We start from the raw sequence: 19,821 nt of genomic DNA on the forward strand, positions 1-19,821 counted from the left end.
ACATTTAAAGAAAATAATAAATAATACTGTGAGTAGTATACACAAGTATGAAAAAGATTGAAGTTGAGAAACCTGCCCCAACAAACATGTTGGTATATCCAATTGGATCAGTATGCAACATCCTAAGGGAGATTAAAGAAATGTGATTAAAGTATGAATTATCTTTCAAAGTGGGAAAACTTGGATGGAAAAAGAGCCACAGCTTCTAGAACAACGTGTGTAAAGGAGAGAAATATCAAGTGGGAAATGGTTTCTTGGTAAGAAATGTACTACATGGGTGGGCTGAGACTTGGATTTGATTGCACAAAATGCCTATAGCAAATCTCATAACTTAAGTTCCCATAGTAAATTTTGGATAATTTGTTTTAACCAACAGGAAAAAAAAAAAAAAGTCTGAGATCACTGGCAGATTTTGCAGTTGCCAGGGACAGCACAAGAAGTGGGGCTCTTAATCCTTGGGGGAGGGGACACGATAAATATATCCTGGGCACTGGGCATATGTGTGAAAGGAGTTGAGGGGGTTGGGGAATAAGGTGGCAGGAAAGCAGGACTGTAATCAGAGAAGCGGACATGTTCAGGATGAAAAAGAAAGGACATGTGCCGGACAAAGAAACAATTTAGCATCACTGACATGATTAAGTAAACTGTTACCCGTGTTTAAATTAAGCAAGATGTCCAGGGACTACAGCTGTTGTATTTATTTTGGTTACATGTGATGGGAGCTGTTACTTCTCGCCTTGACAGCCGGTTAGCCTCTAGATGCAAACTGGAAGGTTCTAATTAGGCAAGGTCTATAGAGAGCGAAAGCAGGCGTCCGCTATACTCCGCTTCCAACAGAATGAGAAATGAGGATGCAAGGGTGTGATTGTAGGGTGGGAGGGGAAAACCCACTAGATAGTAAGCCGAGTCAGGATGGGCCAATGTGTCCTTCTTCCATCTATTTTTTCTTGTCCCACTCATATCTGAACTGCAACGCTTTGAACTTTGTGTCAGGAGACCTTAACCTTGTTAGTCAGGTTTCCAGTGGAATTAGGATTGATTTTAACGCCTCCATTTTGGTTGTTGCTTCGGGTTTTCTGAAAAAGTCTAGCTGCGCCAGTTCTTCCCTTGGTTCTCCACACCCCCTTCCCTTTCCCTGAGACCCCGCCTTTTCTCCCAGCCCGAACCACAAAAGGCCTTGCCGTTCCAGCCCCATCACGGTGCCCCGCCTCCTGCCCGAACGTCGCAGTGCTGCAGGGAAAGGAGGTGCGCCCAGACCCGGACTGGGTTGAGAGTGGGGGGAGTGTGCCTTCATCCTTCCGCTCTTCGGCCAATCGGTGAAGTCCTACTGAACGAGAAGGGAGTACCAGGGAGTACATACGGTCCAAGTATTTTTCCGTTTTTCTGCCACGTCCCAACCATTGACGTGAGCCCACTCCTCGGGTTCCGATTGGACATGTGGATTTTTCCCGCAGAGGCCCTTTGAGTCTATTGGTCGGTGCTGGCCTCGGGGCGGGGCTTGAATGCCCTCCTCCTTCGCCTCTACCGCGGCGCAAGGGGCGGGACGCGCCGCCACCGCCTCTGCTTCCGCCGCCGCCGCCGCCGCCGCCACCGCCGCCGCTGCCGCCTGCCGCTGCGCGTTCCGCGGGGGAGGAGTCGGAGGCGGAGAAGAAGGCGGTGGTGGCGGGTGGAGGATCGAGCGCTGTTCTCGCTCCGGAGCCGCTGCACAGTTCGGTGAGGGTTTTTTTTTTTTTTTTAATCTGGCTTGTTCTGATGTCAGGAATATCAGGGTCGGGGCGAGGAAATTGCTGCCTTCACCCCCTCCGTTTCTTAATTTCTCTCCTCGAGAAGGAGTGGGGCCTGTCCCTGCCCGCTGCGCCGGCCATGGTGGGTGGGGTTGATGGCTGTGAGAGGCCTTCTTCGCCTCCTGGGCCCGGTCCAACCCGGACCTGGGGCCGCGCTCGAGTCCGTGGCCACCGCGCCTGCTGGCCCCAGCGAATGGCATCGATTGATCTCGGGGTGTCCACCCGCCGCTCTTCCCTGCTGCCGCTTCTGCTGTCCTTGGTGCCTTGGCCAAGGACCCCGCTGCCTTTCTGCCGAAACTGGCGGCTGTATGAGTGTGCCCCCCACCAAAATCTCACAGCCGCCTTCTCTGTCCGTTTCCAGTCACCCCACATAGAGCTGATCCATCTTACGCCACAGGCCTGCACCCCCCCTCCCCCAGGAAGCCTTCCGTTGCGGTCGCTCTCCTGGCTGTATTTGCATTTTCTCCGATTGTCACCAAGGCTCGGGTACGCAGCACACCCTGTACAAATCACAACAATCGTTTTTCTCCAGATATTACCGCCATTCCATCAATGCTTCTGCCGGTTAGCGATGTCAGGTCTGAGCCCCCCTCTCGCAGATCCACCTTCAGTTTTGGCCTCCCTAAGATTACTGCTTGTAAATCATTTTGCGCACATTCAAAATGGTGAGTTTAAAGTCGCCCAGACCAAGTTGAAGAAAAAAGGAGGAGGTAAATACTCTTTTTTGCAAGGAGGAAGAATAATCTGTTTAGGAGACTTCCCTCTCCAAGGCATTAAAAATTTTTTGCGTATGCATGGACCCTGCTTTGAGTCTGATGTTTCTGTGAAGTTTACGACTTAAAAAAAAGGCGCACTGTATTATTTTTTATCATAATCTATTTGGTCAGTTGAATTTCCTTAAAATGGCAGTCACCTCTGCTGAAGACTACAGATCATTGGAAGAGTATGTAAATAAACATGGTGATAACAGAAATAAACGTTTAAACTATTTTTTTAGTTTTTTTCTCCTAGAATTCATGTCATTTTTATATAAAATAATTTTAAGTGTTAAAAATTAATTGTAGAAATGCAAACTTGATGTAAAATTTAACAATTTAGAAAAAGGACTGTCAGGTAAAAGTGAACATTTTTCATCCCCCAGCCCCACTCCACTGTCTAAAGTTAACCATTTACTGTGCATCTTTCTAAATGCATTTCTGAACACATTTACATACATGTAAAGTTGGGTTTTGGGGGGAGAAGTGGGAGGAATACCAGACACATTGGTATACACTTGCTTCTTTCACTTGTTTTTATGTGTTGGACATGTTTATTTGTTATATATAGGTCTTTCGGATACTGACCAAGGTTAAGAGGTATTTCATTAGTTTGAATGAGCTGTAATTAACCATTCCTTTATTGGAACACATTTAGTTTTTTTGCAATCACAAATAATGCTTTATTTGAAACCAACTTTTTCATGTATTGATTAGTTTTTAATTACAAACTTTAAATCTTAAAAAATTAAAAAAAAATTCAAACAGTGTGTTCCCACCCCCCTTGTAGTCCTACCTTTATCCTAAAAGTCAACTGTTAGGGAAACTTCCTCTGTATGTGATTATTTCTGGAGCATGGATTCCTGTCAATGGAATTGCTGGGTAAAAGGGTATGCATATTTTAAATTTTGATAACTATTTTTCCCTTTTTTCAAAATTACTTGACTCTTATGCATTTCTTCTCCAGATGAACTTCAGACTCAATTTATAAATTAAATGAAAAATCCTTAGGTTTTTTGAATGATGTCATATTGAAATTTTAGATTGATTTTGGGCAAACTGATCTTTATGATACTGAGCCTCTCCCCTCAGAAAAGTATGTATGTATGGTATGTCTTTCCCTTTTATTCACATCTTGCTTTATATTCTTAAGTATTGAGTTTTATAGGTCCCCCGTCCCCCCCCCCCCAATATGTATCACATTCCTTTCTAATATTCCTAGCTATCTTATGATTTGATTTGCTCTGGTGGATGGAAACTTTCAGTAAAATTTTCTCTTTCTCTTTCTGGTTATAGGAAAACTTTTGAATTTTTTTTGTTTATCATGTATCTAATCACTTGAGTTGATGATTGTCTCAAAGTTTTCACAGATTTGTGGCTTTCTTTTCGTTTTTTTTTTTTTTTTTATAACTTAGGTGTTTTCCTCATTGCTTTGGCTGGTATACTTCCTATATAATTTTGAATAATAGTGATAGCTAAAAACATATTGTTTCTGTCTTTGAGGGGAATGCTTCTGATTTTTTAAACATCAGTTATGATGTTTGCTGAAACTTTCTGATAAAGAGAATATTAAGATAAAATATTTTCTTCTGTTCTTGGCTTTCCAAGGTGATTTTATTGTTATTTTTAATTTTGGATGACATTTTTAAAAACCATAGTGGGTATTGAATTTTATTGATGTTTTTGACTTCTTTTTAGTGGTTATATAAGGGCATTACCAATATTCCTTGTTTTATATTTTCCCAAAAGAGTTCCATTTTAAAGAGTCACCTTTTTTGAGGATAATTTACATACAATAAAATGTGTGTATTTAAAATAGACAGTTGAGTATGTCTTGACGAACACGTACACCCCTATCACCAGTACCACATTCAACAGTAGAATGTTTTCATTACCACTATCAAGATAGAGAATATTTCTCTCATTCCCAGAAGTTCCCTTCTGCCCTACGCAGTGACATTTTTACCCCTCAGCCCCAGGAAACCATTGTCCTCTCTTTCTCACTGTAAATTGGTTTCATTTGTTCTAGAGTTTCATATAAATGGAATTACATACTCTGTTGCATCTAGCTTTTTTTTCTGTTAGCATGATGGGTTAGAGAATCCTAAATACTTTTCTGTGTTTAACTGATTCATGACTTTTAACTGTTGAGTAGTAGTCCATGGTATTGATCTACCACAGTTTTTTGACTATTTCACATATTTATGGATAAATGGATTGTTTCCAGTTTGGGGGTATTATTGATAAATCGCTGTTAACATCCGTTCATGAAGTTTTGTGTTTCTCTTGGGTAAATACCTAGAAATGCATCTGTTGCATTGTAGCGTAACTGAATGTTTACATGTAAAAACCTGCCACACAGCTTCCGAGGTACAGTTCCAGTTGCTCTATACCCTCATCAACAGTTGGTTATTTCAGACTTTTTCATTTTAGTCCTTCTAGTGGGTATGTAGTAATATCACACTATAATATTAATTTACATCTATCTAAAGATTAATAATGCTGAGAATTTGCTTTTGGTCCTTTGTGTGTCTTCCTTTGTGAAGTATCGGTTCAAATCTTGCTTATTTGTAAACATTGTTTATCTCACTGAGTTGTACGTATTCTTTGTATGTTTTTTTGTGGAAGTCCTTTGACCCGCACAGACACATACACACATAATACAGTCTGAAGCTTACCTTTTTATTTTCCTAACTTTTCAGAACAGAAGAGTTTGTAATTTCGATTAAATTCAGTTCATCAATCTTCCTTTTAGGATTTGTGTTTCTGTGTTCTAAGTTTGCTTAGTGGAAAGTTGTACAGATTATGTTTTCTTCTACAAGTTTATAGTTCTGGCTTTTATGACAAGGTGTATCATACATTTTAAGTTAGTTTTTATATATGGTGGGAGATAAGGGTTAAGGCTTGTTTTCTCAGTTCTAGCACCATTTGTTAGGAAACCTTTGATTTCCTCATTGAATTAACTTAGTTAAAAATCAGTTGTCCATATATGTGGGTCTATTTCTGGACTAATTCCTTGATCTTTATACCTGTCGTTTTGCCAGTTCCACATTGTCATGGTTATTGTTGCTTTACAGTAAATCTTGAAATCAGGTAGTGTGAGTACTCCCAACTTTGTTTATTTGCAGTACTTACTTCATTTTTAAGTTTTTATTTGTATTTCAGTTAGTTAACCTACAGTGTAATATTAGATTCAGGTGTACAATATAGTGATTCAGCACTTCCATACACCCATTGCTCATCACAAGTGCCCTCTTTAACCCCCATCACCTATTTCACCTATTCCCTCCTCACCTCTCTTTTGTTCTCTATTTTGTTTGTTCTCTATTTAAGAGTCTGTTTCTTGGCTTGCCTCTCTCTTTTTTGTCCCTTTGCTCATTTGTAAATTCCACATATGAGTGAAATCATATGGTATTTGTCTTTCTTTGACTGACTTGCTATTTTTTTTTTTAATTTTTAAAGTTTATTTATTTATTTTGAGAGAGAGAGAGAGAGAGAGCGCAAGCATGAGTGAGGTAGGGTCAGAGAGAGTGGGAGAGAGAACTCCAAGCAGGCTCCTCACTGTCAGTGCAGAGCCTGACCCGGGGTTCGAACTCATGAACCACGAGATCATGACCTGAGCCGAGATCGAGATCAAGAGTTGGACACTTAACCGACTGAGCCATGCAGGTGCCACCTGACCTACTCTTTTTCAAAATCATCCTCGGTGTTGTAGTTTTTTGCTTTTCTGTAAAATTTTTTTAGAAGTGACTTGTTGGTTTCAGTCTTTTATTATTAAGTATAATAGGGCCTTTTTATCAAATTATTATATATTCTATATATTCTGTATTACCATTGTAAGTATACTAGGCCTTTTATGAAGTTAACTGTGTTCTCATTCTGTTCCTTGATTGCTGAGAATTTTTAACAAGTGGACACTGAGTTTGGTCAGATGTTTTTACTGTTATTTATTGAGATGATCATATGGTCTGTTAATATTTTATTTTTAAATGTTGAATCAGCCTTGCATTCTCTAGATATCTCATTTGGTCATGACGTATTATCATTTTCATAAATTGGTGGATTAGATTTGCTCATAGTTTGTTGAGTACTTTTTTGTATTTATGTCCACAAAAGATAACTTTTTATGTAAATCTTTGTATTAGGATCATGCTGGCTTCAGAATTTGAAAGTGTTAAATTTTCTGAAAAATTTCCGATAAGAGTGGTCTTTGTTTGATAAATCTTTGCTGGAGTTTTCAAGCTAACCCCTCTGGGCCCAGAGTTCTCTTTTTGAAAGGTTTTAAAGGATACATTCAATTAATAGGTATAAGATGATTAGGGTTATCTATTCTTGAAAGTTTTTCGTCTTTGCATGAATCACTTTTACTCACTATATGAATTTTAGTGCTTTGTGTCTTTCAAGGAATTCATCTGTTTCATCTATTCATTGCCATAAAGTCGTTTCTTTATTATCTCTTTACTGTCTATAGCTACTGTAATGATGTCTTTTCATTTATTTCTCATGTTGACAATGTGTCCTCTCTTTTGCCTTTACTAGTTTGTGTCCAGGTTTATCAATTTTATTAATTTTTCCAAAGATCCAGTTTTTTGTTTTATTGCATTAAAAAAAAATTTTTTTTTCCAGTTTCATTGATGTTTGCTCTTTACTATTTTCTTTTTGTATGCTTTTGGGTTTAAATCCAGTCTATTAGGATTTCTTAAGGTATAAACTTGAGCCATTGATTTGAGACCTTCATTTCCTTCTAAACACTACTTTAGATATTCCCACAACTTTTGTTCTGTTGATATTTTCTAAATACTTAATGTGACTTTCACTTTGACCCATGGTTATTTAGAAGTATATCATTCTTGCACTGGGTGTTGTATGGAAACCAATTTGACAATAAATTTCATATTTAAAAAAAACCATATCACTCAGTTTCCAAATATTTGGAAATATATATATAATAAATACGTAAAATGTATACGTAAATAATATCTTTATAATTGATTTTGATGTTTCTCTTTTTTTGTAGACCAATAACATACTTTGTATAAAGACAGTATTCCATTTTCTGCAGTCTATTTTATCTGACGTTAATATCACTCTACCTTTCTTTTGGTTAGTGTTTGCATAGTATGTCTTTTTACTTTACATCTATGCCTTTATATTTAAAGTAGGTTTGGTATAGAAACCCACTTTCTTTTTAACCCATCCTGACAATATGGCTTTTTAATTTGGTTGTTTAGACCGTTTATGTGTAATGTAATTATTAATGTGATTACATTTAAATCTCCCTTAGTTTTTTATTTAACCTATAAAAATAGGTTCTCTATTTTTATCTTCATTAGTAGCTCATTACTTATACTTAAGTTTGTCTGTTTAAAAAATTTATACTGGCTTCTCTGTGATTTGTATTATACATCTTTAATTCCAGTCTTTATACAGGCAGTGTTACACCACTTTTTATATGGTATCAGTGCTTCCTAACAGTATATTGCCAATTTCTTACTATTGTTAGCACTACTATTGTCATACGTTTTACTTTTATATATGCCATAAGTTCATAATACCTTGCTACTATGTTTGCTTTAGACCTGCATTGTCTAGTATGTCCTAGCCAGTGTGACTATTTAATTTGAATTTCAAGTAGTTAGTATTAAGTTTAAATTAATTTCTGTATATTAGCCATTTTTTTTAAGTGCTTAGTAGCCACAGGTAGCTTTTAGTTTTCAGATCGAACTGTGTAAGATACAGAACATTTTCATCATCTCAGAAAGTTCTATCAGTGAGTGCTACTTTATACAGTTCTGGTTTGAAGTAACTAAAAATAAGGAAAAAAAAATTTTTCATGTCCTTCACTTTAATTATCTTTAGAGTTCCATATTCCTTTGTAGAATCAAATGTCTGTTTTGTACTCTTTCTGTAGCTCAGGTCTACTGGTAACAAAGTCTCTTGGGTTGCCTATAACATACTCTATTTTACTTTTTATTTTCCTTGCACAGTATTTTGCTGGGTATAGGATTATTTGTTCACAGTGTTTTTCTTATGTTACTTTAAGGATGCCATTTATATTGTTTTTTTGCTTGTATGGTTTCTGACAAGAAGTCAGGTGTAATTCTTCATTTCTCTGCGTCAAAAATGTTTCCTTTATTGTTGGGTTTTTATAGCAGGTTGAAAATGATTTGTCTTGGGGTATTTGTGTTTTCTATATATAGTGCTTGTTGTGATTGTTTGCTGAGCCTTTCTTAAATTTATATTTAATCTCTTAAATAATATTTGGAAATTTCTCAGAATATCTTCTAATATTTCATCTGTACCACTTACCAGCTCTGCTTGTGAGAATCCGGGTATGTAGGTGGTAGTTCATTTCATACAGTCCTACATTTCTTGGAGGCTCTGTTTAATTTCCTCCCCACACATTTTTTTTTTTTTTTTTTTTTAATTTGTATTTCAGTTTGGGTACTTTTTCATGACCTGTCTTGAAGTTCATTTATACCTTCTCCCCCTGGTCCTTTGATGAGCCCATAAATGCCTTTTTGTTATTTGTCAATGTCTTTTATTTCTTGCATTTGTTTTTCCATGTCTTGAAATCCTTGATCTATTTCCTAACACTGTTCAGTAGTAAAGGTGGTTTGTTTTGTTTTTCTTCTTTTACCTATCCTCTAGCCACAATGGAGGACAGTAATTGGTGTCATTCTGTCAGTAGGGTAAGGCTTTTTTTTTTTTTTTTTTCTGTATGTGTGAAAGGTGTAGGTAGGACTTTATTTTATTCACTTGTTGGCAGTCAGTACCTTCCTTTCACCCTGAAAGAAGGCCTCTTTAGTCTCCAGCCTGTTTCCAATCTTTTCAGCACCTAGTAGAGATTCATAGATAAGAACCTGTGAGTGGGTACCAACTTTCTGTTTCTGCAGTTCTCAGAGATTTTGTACTTTCATCCAACCCACACTTTGTCTTTACCTGCAGTGTAATTACTTGAGATGAGAAAATTTAATACACTCTTTAGAGGAAGATAAATTATTCTGAGCCTCTAGGAAATAACATTCAGCAAATAAAAAAGATGCATTTTGTGATTTCAAGGGAAACCACTGAAATATTGATACTAAAAGGTATTTCAAACAAGCTAGTAGGTGAAATAAAATGGAATAGTAAAAAAAAAAAAAAAAAAAAAAATTGACCAGTACCAAAGAAGTCAAGAAAGGAAGACTAAAGAAACAACACATAGAAAGGTGATACTTAAGCTAATCTGTATTATGGTAATTATGTTAAATGTAAATGGTTTAGACACTTCAGTGGCAATACAAATATTGTTAGGCCTTATAAATAAGATTCATGTATGTTTTATTTATAAAGAACACTTTAAGTGCAAAATGCATGTAAGATCAAAGTAAAGAGATAAAATTGAGTATTGTCTGCAAACACCAAAAGAAAGCTGATCGTATTAATTTGTACAAAACAGATGTAAGACAAGGTGTATTATAATAAGTAAAGAAGAATATATTATAATATGTGGGTCACTTCATCAAGAAAATATAATTGTAAGTATGTGTTCACTTAATAATATAGATTCTGAACGGAAAAATTAGTATAACTAACAGGAAAGATAGTTATGTATTCATAGCTGAGATTTTAAATACATGTTTAAGTAAATGATAGAACAGTTATGTAAAAAAATCAGTAAAGGAATAAAATTTGTATGACATGATTAATCACCTTGACTTAATTGACATTTCTAGAACATTGTGTCTAACAACTGAAGACTATACCTTTTTTTTTTTTAAGTGCACTTGGGACATTTGACAAAATATTCTAATTCTTAAAGAAGTATCATCAGATTTCAGATTGACATTATGTAGTGCATGTTTTCTGATCATTGTAGAATTAATTACAGTTCAGTAATAGAAAAATAACTGGAAAGACTCCAGATGTTTAGAAGTTAAGCAAGACATTTTTAAATAGTGCATTAATCTGAAGTCACAGTAGAAATTAGAAAACATTTCGATCTAAAAAAACAACAAAATATTGCATCAGAATTTATGTATAGGAACATTTATAACAACATGAATGAATTGTGTTGATCAAAAGTAGACAGACGCAAAAGAGTTCACATTGTATAATTCCACTTGTGTATTTTAAAACAGTAAAAGCTAATTTGGGGGAGTAGAAGTCCAGAAAGTGGTTGCCTCTGGATTGAGAGGAGTTAATAAATTGGAAGGGGTAAGAGAGAACCTTCTGAAATGATGGTAATGTTTTATATCTTGAACCACGTGGTAGTTATTCAGATATGTAATATATGTAAAAATCCATTGAACTGTAACATATGTTTAAGAGTTTTGCACTTAATAGTTCTTCAACAAATGACTGCAGAGAAAAGGAAAATACTTGAAAAGTTTTTATCATGAAAATTTCTAAACAAATTTTTGTGAAGTATAAGGAACCACTCTTACACAACATCTTGCATCAGCGTTTTGTCATGCTTGTTTTTAACCCACACACATAAGCTCTTTTTTTTTTTTTTTGTGGTTAGCAGGCATCCAAGTGTCTAAATATCATAGGTGTATTAATTTGTTCTGAGCACATTTTGTGAATTTTTATCATCAAATGAAATTTGCTACATTTGGTATGCATAACATTGAATTTTCTATTTTCCTTTTTTTCCTGTACTCTTGTTATTTCTTTTCTTGGCTCACTCATTGACATGGAAATAAATCTGTGCTGTTTCTTGATTTGAAACTGATTTTTCTTGGCATCCCATAGGAGGGTGAGTTGAGCAGGGCCCTTTTTGTGCCACATCTGAATCAGATCTTCCTATCTAAATGAGAGGTAAATTTGAAGAATATTCTTCATCCTATTTTTTGATGGATTGATATTTTATTCTTCCATCTCAATTTGTTTTCGACTTTAATCTTTTTTCCCCCTTAGCCAGTTATATTGCCAGTAAACCAGAGAAAATCTTTATTGTTCTAGTGTGTTGGTTATATTCTCATTCAGTTCTTTCTTCACAGGTTTTTCTCTATGGTTAGCCTTTTAGAAATAGCAGTTTGTAACAATTTTTTTAAATAGAGTAACAGTTTATAATCATTTGGTGAGATAGAGGCTTTACCATAACAGAAATTGGAAATACAGTTTTATAACTACTTAAATACAAAAAGTTCGGATTATCAAATGGTCTCTTTCTGATTACATATATTTTATGTTTTTCAGTGTAATTTTCACTGTATCAGTGCTGAGTTTATTGTTCCTCTTTTACAATAATTTACAGAAACATTGTCAAGAAAGGTAATAGTTAAATACGCTTAACTTTTTATCATATTATCTCGTCACATTACTAGGGATAGCAAGCCCATTTGATCTGAGAAGTTTAACAGTTGTACTTTTAAAAGTTCTCTCTGATTTAGGTACTCTTATCATTTCTACAGTTGTTCACGTACAGAGTCTGGTAGTCATATCCTGGAAGTTTTCTTGTGTATAACCAGAAGTCCAGTGGTTGGTAATATGTTATTTGATTTACTGCAATTGATTTTATTCATGTGTCTATTTGTTTATAGCAATATATAGGAATAATATCACCTCTGTCCTTATTAATTGTGTATCCATTAATTACATCTAGTGGAATATTGTGCATTCTTTATATGTAAAAGAAACCATTTGTGCTTGTGACTAGAAGACATGATAAATCTAGAGATAGATTAAAAAGAATATATAAGTGTGAGAAGTACTTTAATTGCAAGCTTACATTGTTGTTCAGAGGAGATACTTTTTTAACCTCTTGGAATATTTGCTTTGCCTTAGTAGCTGAAAATAGAAAGATAATGTTAGTAAACTAAGGTAAAGTGTAATTAGTTCCAGCATATATGGAACAGCTTTCTAGCTGTATTTGTTGTAGTTTATCATAAAGTCATTTTGTCATGAAGTTTGTATTCTATAACTTATAGCTCAAGTATGATAATAATCACCAATGTTCTATATAAATAAATATTTTACTGAAAGGAACTGCAGGCCAGATAATTTTAGAATTGTGTTTTGTAAGGAATTTTAAGAGCCATTTTTAGGGCATTTTGCAGGCACATATATATAAAGGGAAATATGAGAGAATATAAAACAGATTTTGCAGAGGGCTGAGAAGAATAATCAAGAATCTTTGCTCTTCATATTGTTGGATTAAATTGTATTTGTGTCTCAACTTTTTTATTTCTAGAAAAGATGCTTTAACTGTGAGTTATTTATAGGCAGCCTAATAAATGGGAGAAAATATTTCCAAATTATATATCTGACAAAGGGTCAGTATCTAAAATATTAAGAAATCATAAAACTCAATAGCAGAGAAACAATCCAATTAGAAAATGGGTACAGGAAATGAGTAGACGTTTTCCCAAAGACAACATACAAAGACAACATATACCTGGCCAACAGGTACATGAAAGGATGCTCAGCATCACTAATCATCAAAGAAATGCAAATCAAAGCCACGATGAGATATCAACTCATATCTGTTAGAATGACTTTTATCAAAAAGACAAGAAATAACAAGTGTTGGCAGGGATATGGAAAGAAGGAAAACCTTGTATACTCTTGGGGGGAGTGTAAATTGGTACAGCCACTATGGAAGATAGTATGGAGATTCATCAAAAAATTAATAAATAGAACTACCATGTGATCCAGCTATTCCACTTCTGGGTATTTATCCGAAGAAAACAAAAATACTAACTTGAAAAGACACACGCACTCCCATATTCACTGCAGCATTATTTACGATGACCAAGATATGGAAACAACCTAAGTGTTCATTGATGGGTGAATGGATAAAGAAGATGTGGTATATAGCCAAAGAATGCAAAGGTTTGCTGGCATTCACCACCAGCTAGAAGTACAAAAGAATTTCCTCCAAAGCCTTTGAGAGGAAATATGACCCCATTGGCACCTTGATTTTGAACTTTTAACCTCCAGAATTGTAAGAGAATAAATTTCTGTTGTTTTAGGCAACACACACACATACACACACACACACACACACACACACACACACATACAAAAAAAGAAGGAAGATTGATTGATTTTCCTCAGGCCAAAAAAAAAAAAAAAAAAAAAAAAAAGATGTGGGTTGTGTGTGTATAGACACATACATACAAAATGGAGTATTATTCAGCTATAAAAAAGAATGAAATGTTGCCATTTGCAACAATATGGATATGGATGGACCTTGAAGGCATTATACTAACCGAAATAAATCAGAGAAAGACAAATACTGTATGATCTCATGTGTGGAATAAAAAAAAAAAACAACAAAAAAAGACCTCATACATAGAACAGATCAGTGGTTGCCAGAGGTGGGAGTGGGAGGCAGGCAAAATTGTTGAGCAAGGGGGCAAAAGGTACAAACTTTCAGTTATAAAATAAATAAGTCATAGGGTTGTAGTGTATAGCATGGTGTTGTAGTTATTAATACCATATTGTATATTTGAAGGTTACTAACAAAATACAAGTTAGAAGTTCTCATTTGTTACTATTTATGGTGATGGATGTTAACTAGACTTACTTTGATGATCATTTAGCCCTATGTACAAACATCAGATCATTATGATGTATACCTGATCTAATATATATGAATTATGTCTCAGCTTTTTTTTAAAAAAAGTGAGTTATTTTTGGCTCCCAGCAAATGGGTCACAGGTGTATAGATCCAAGCTTTCAGTTGAAGCTCTTCTTCTGGAGGTTCAACTGATTTCTCCCTCACTTTGCCTAAAACTTCATTTAAATCAGATTTAAATTCTAAAAGTAAGTGTTCCTGATTCAGTAGCTAGTTAGTGAATATTTATTAGGTGATAGGTAGAATGTAAGAGCTAAGCAACAGTTCTGAGATTGCCAGCAAACAAAACATAAGTATAATTCATTTTAATTCTGTAAGCCATAACCTGGCACTTTCTATGCTGAGAATAAGCAGCTCTTTCAAAGGGAGAAAATATACTTTCATGAGATGGCATTAGAAAATCTTTGTTCTTGGGGCACCTGGGTGGCTCAGTCGGTTAAAAGTCTGACTCTGGATTTGGGCTTAGGCCATGATCTCACAATTCTTGAGTTTCAAGCCCTTTGTGTCAGGCTGTGTGCTGAATGCACAGAGCCTGCTTGGGGTTCTCTGTCTCCCTCCCTCCTCTCTCTGCCCCTCCCCTGCTCGTTCTCTCTCTCTCAAACATTTTTTTAAAAGAGCTTCGTTCTCATAATAGGTGGAAATATAGCAAAATTCAGTATCCACATACCTATCTATCCATATCTATCTCTCTATATAAAATAATATAATTTAAGTTATTTGTGTTTGTTAATTTTTACAGGATAATTTGTTATGCTTCAGTAGACCATAGTTTCTGTAGGTGAGAAATTCAGGAGCAACCTGACTGGGTGGTTTGTCTCAAGATCTTTCATGAGGTTACCCTGAAGATGTGGGTTGGGACTGCAGTCATCTGCAGGTTTGATCGTGACTTAAGGTGCTGCTTCCTAGGTGGTTCATTCACATGGCTGTTGTCAGAATACCTCACTTCCTTCTGCTCTTGGCAGAATACATTGACTTTTCCATAGGACTACCTAAATGATCCCATGATGTAGCAGCTTGCTTTTCCCAGGAAGAGGGAGCTGAGAGAGAGCAAGGAGGAAGCCACAATGCCTTTTATGCCATAATTTTGTTCATTATACATTGTCATTTCTGTCACATTGTATTCAATAGAAACAAGTGTCTAAGTACAACCCACCCTGATAGGGAGCAGATTAGGCTGTGCTTTTTGAAGGGAAAAGTGTTAAAAAAATTTTATCAAAGAATTATTTTTTAATTATTCTACTGTATTATTCTCATAGAGGTTCGATGATGTTACTGAAGTAGGTAGGCTGTGTTGCAAAAATAATAAATGTGTTATTTTTAAATATTATACAAGCTTTGTTATTAGTTGATTACTCACTGGAGTAGAAATATGTTGATACCAAAGACAATTCAAGATGTAGGTCTACTGTGTACCAGTATTAGTATATATTGTGTCCATATAGGAATATGAGCACTCATTACTCTGTTTGCCTAAGTTCCTTTCATTCATTACTATTTATATATATATATATATTTTTAAATCACTTAAACTACCACTAGCTTTCATTTAACTTGCCTGAGTATCAGAGTTGGGATTTAGATCCAAGTGTACCCAACACTTAGCCCTCTCTTTTCATTATATTTCCTTATTTCCATCAGAGAAAGGAGCACATGTTTGTTCATTGATTCATTTGTCCAATCATTTACATACATACTGTGTTAGTGCAGTAGAAACAAGCATTTAATAGACCTAGTGTATGCAAGTACAAATAAAATAAGGCCTTTGTCTTTAAAATCACAACTCTTTCAATTCTGCTGTTGGAGGTGTATGTCCTACACGCACATTTTCCCTTGTATTGTTTTGAAGGTTGTTTTTATTGCCTGTCTATAGCTGCTGGCTTATTAAAATGATAAAGTGATGACTTGTAGGTTAAATAAGATCTAGAATTAATATTTCATTGATTTACTTCTTTAATTCTTAGACAACAACACATTTATATATTTTACTTTATGACAATTAGTAAGAAATATGAATAATTGCATTTGAAATGAATAATCATCACAAATAGAAAGAAGTCATGTGTTACTTATTAAGTGAATAGTACAAGGAGCAAGAGATTAATTCAGCAAAGCAACATCTCTTCAGAGAGAACTCAGAGACAGTGTTTCTGATTCACTTAAGATACAAATTTGGGACTAATGATTTAACCATTTTAATCTTGATATACCACTGTGGTTTTTATTTCTTATTATTCATCCTCTCCCCTCTCTGTTCTGCTTTTTTTTTTTTTCTTTTTTATACCTTTTTTTATATGGAAATGAGAAAGTATCTACCACTGTTATAGATACATGAGCATGGCTGGTCTTCAATGAAATAGAAATAATTAGTATCTACTAGAGAGACTCTAGTCTACATTTTAGTCATAAGGCATGAATCACTGTTAAAAATGATAATAAAAGAAGCAGAAAACAAGAAACTACAAGAAATTTAGAAGATTATTACAGAGAATACTGAAAGGCTCAAAGTAAAATTGGATGAAATTTACCATCTCATAGAGTGAAAATTAGAAAAGTTTACAGACAAAGGATTAATCTTTGTAGGCCAAATACAGTGAAAATAGCCATTATTAAAAAAGGACATCTTTGAGACAAACTGATATGAGTCTTATTTAAAACAGCCTAATAGTGGCAGTGTAGGAGAAATTATAAAATGGCCTGTCCCTAAAAAAGTCCTTGTGGCATTATAGAATACCATTTATTAAGAAGATATCCTAAATATTCCAGGGAGAAAAATTGGTTTACTTACCAAAAACTGAGAAATAAATTGGCAGAATGGGATGCCATATTGCAACATGGGATGCTGGAAAACCATGCCTTTCAGAGTTAGGAAAAAAATGTTTTTTCTTGAACTATACCCAAAGTCTGAGGGATAGATGAAAATTTTTTCAGACATGCAAGGACCCAAAGTTTACCTCCTTACATAAAATTTCTGAAACAAATACTTGATCTTCTAGTAAAGAGACACACACACACACACACACAAGAACACGGGATTCAAATCAGGGGACTGAGCTCAGAAGTACAGTCAAAAGTTTTCACAGCGGGGGTCACAGGCCTTGAAAACAAGTAGATTAAATTTTGTTGGAACACCTTTAGAAAGCAAGTGGAATCACATTAAAGAAAATTATTAAGAAACGGTGATTTTCAGGATGTATGTATTCTTTCCAGTTCCTTTCTTCTCACTATCTGTGATCAGGCTTTTACACCTCCCATTCTACCAAAGTTGCTGTTGTCAGAGATCTTCAGTATCCTCCATGTTGCTAAGTTCAGTGGCCAGTTACAGATCCTTCTTATACTTTATTTCTTAGCATTTGGCACAGTGGATTAGTTCTTCTGTCTGAAGCACTTTCTTCATTTGGCATCCATACTCCTGGATTTTCCTTTTCTTTCCATTGGCCTCTGTCAGCTTTCTGGTACTCCTTTCCTGGTCTCTTAATGTTGGATTGTCTCAAGGCTGTCCTTGAACCTTTTTCCTTCTCCAAGTACACTTAGATGTCCTGTCCAAGTTCATGCCTTTTTGAATGTATCTATATACTGGTAACTCCCCAATTATACTTGCAGCCCAGAATTCTTTTAGTCAACTCCAGGCTTCTACTTAACCTTTCTCTTTCTTTCTTTTCTTTCTTTCTTTCTTTTCTTTCTTTCTTTCTTTCTTTCTTAAAATTTTTTAATGTTTATTTGTTTTTGAGAGAGGGAGAAAAAGAGAGAGAGAAGCAGAGTGTGAGCAGAGGAGGGGCAGAAAGAGAGGAGACACAGAATTTGAAGCATGCTCCTCCAGGCTCTGAGCGGTCAGCACAGAGCCTGATATGGGGCTTGAACCTATGAATGTGAGATCATGACCTGAGCCAAAGTCAGACGCTTAACTGACTGAGCCACCCAGGTGCCCCTCTACTTAACATTTCTGCTTGAATGTCTGATAGATATCTCAGACTTAATACATGTAAAACTGAACTGAAGATACTTTCTCCAAGCCTGCATCTTTCACAAATTTTCCTACTTCATTTAGTTAATGGTAACTGTGTTGTTGTTGTTGTTGTTGTTGTTGTTGTTTTCAGTTGCTCAGGCTATAGAACTTAGAGTCAGCCTCAACTCCTTACCTTCTTTTATAATCTATATCAGAAAACTTTGTTGGCACTTCCTTCATAGTATATTCAGAATCTGCATTTCTCACCACCTCTAGTTTTACCCTGGTCTAAACCACTGTGATCTCTTGCCAATATTATTTCGATAGCTTTGCAAACAGGCTCCTTGCCTTTGACCTTGTTCCCCTTCACTCTATTCAAAATAGTAGCCAGAGTGTTCCTGTTAAAACAGAAGTTAGGTAATGTCTGTTCTGTGTTCAGAACTCTTCAATGGTTTTCCAGCTCACTCAGAATAAAACCTACATTTCTTGTGTTAACCTATAAAGGCCTATGTGACCTGTTCCATCTCACCCCCTATCACTCACCCTAATTAATTTTCTAACCTCATCTGTTGCTTTCTGTCTTGTTCATTCCATCCCACACTTCTTGCTATGATCACTTCTGGAAGTTGTCATCTCAGGAACTTTCATTTATTCTGCCCGAAATGTTCTCTCCCTAGGTTTACACATGGCTGTCTCCCTTACCAGGTGTTTGCTCAGATGCTTCCCTCTCAGAGAGATTTTCCCTAACCACCCTATTTTAAATTGCACACCCCCAGCAACCCTTTATTCACTGCTTTCTTTTGCTCCATTGTATTTATTGTCTAACGTATATTTACTTCCTTGTTTTGTTTAGTGTGTGTACCACATACTGTAATTTTAGGAGGGCAGGGATATTTGTCTACTTTGTTCATTTATTTGAAGCCTCAACACTGAAAATAATGCCGGGAACATAGTAAAATAAAGCTTTATTCTAAAGAAAAGACTTTGGGTGAAATACTTATGAATTTAAATGCATGGTCATCCTTTACGATTGTCATGTACTATATTATGACTGAGGATTCAAGTTATTTCAGATCATTTTTCTTAGTATTAAAACAGTATTAATTAGAGCTTATCTTTTTGCCTCCATGTTAAGAATATTTTTTGGTAAGCTATTCTTTGGTAAGATTGTTGCTAACAGTCTCATTTGGTTCAGACATATTAGAGGATCATAACATGTTGCTGAATTTATAATTTATATGGGAGAATGTGTGTTTGTACTCTGAGGTATGTTAATATAGAGCTATCTGTGGTTACACAGATAACAATACAATTAACCTCATTTGCAGAACTATCATCTTCTAATAAGTGGTGGTATAAAATTAGCAATAGCTTCAGTATTTAAGTAAATAAGCTGTTTAAATAAAAACATAACCCTTACCAAACTTTTAAAAGAGCCTAGGTTGCAACTTTTGAAGTAGTAAATGGATTAATTTCAAACCAGAAGGTCTTTTTATATTTGTTACATGACAAATTTTAGTTTTTCTAATGTAGAATAGGTTCTTATTTGGAATCAAAATATTTGAATAGTTAATTGACTATTGTAAAGAATAAGTATATTATTATTTGCACACATTTTTTATTTTATTTTTAAAATATTTTTTAATATTTATTTTTGAGAGAGAGAGAGCATGTGTGCAAGTGTGCATGGGGGAGGGGCAGAGAGAGAGAGGGAGACATAGAATCTGAAGCAGGCTCCAGGCTCTGAGCTGTCAGCACAGAGCGTGATGC

The 19,821-nt window shown here is 35.4% G+C and overlaps 1 protein-coding gene across 2 annotated transcripts in view; it reads left to right on the top strand.

Moving 5' to 3' along the window:
• Positions 1-1,487: 1,487 nt before the first annotated feature.
• PJA2 (praja ring finger ubiquitin ligase 2) overlaps positions 1,488-19,821 on the top strand; it is a 69,507-nt gene continuing 51,173 nt past the window's right edge. The window contains exon 1 of one of the 2 annotated variants that reach the window (XM_019450526.2): positions 1,488-1,713. In XM_019450526.2, coding sequence (XP_019306071.1) covers positions 1,503-1,713 — 211 coding nt within the window. In that variant the 5' untranslated portion in view covers positions 1,488-1,502. The remainder of the gene's footprint in view (positions 1,714-19,821) is intronic. The other variant, XM_019450527.2, reaches the window with a different exon arrangement.

This window comes from Panthera pardus, unplaced genomic scaffold, assembly GCF_024362965.1.
Source record: "Panthera pardus isolate Hobbes unplaced genomic scaffold, ASM2436296v1 HiC_scaffold_2, whole genome shotgun sequence".
Taxonomy (NCBI): Eukaryota; Metazoa; Chordata; class Mammalia; order Carnivora; family Felidae; genus Panthera; species Panthera pardus.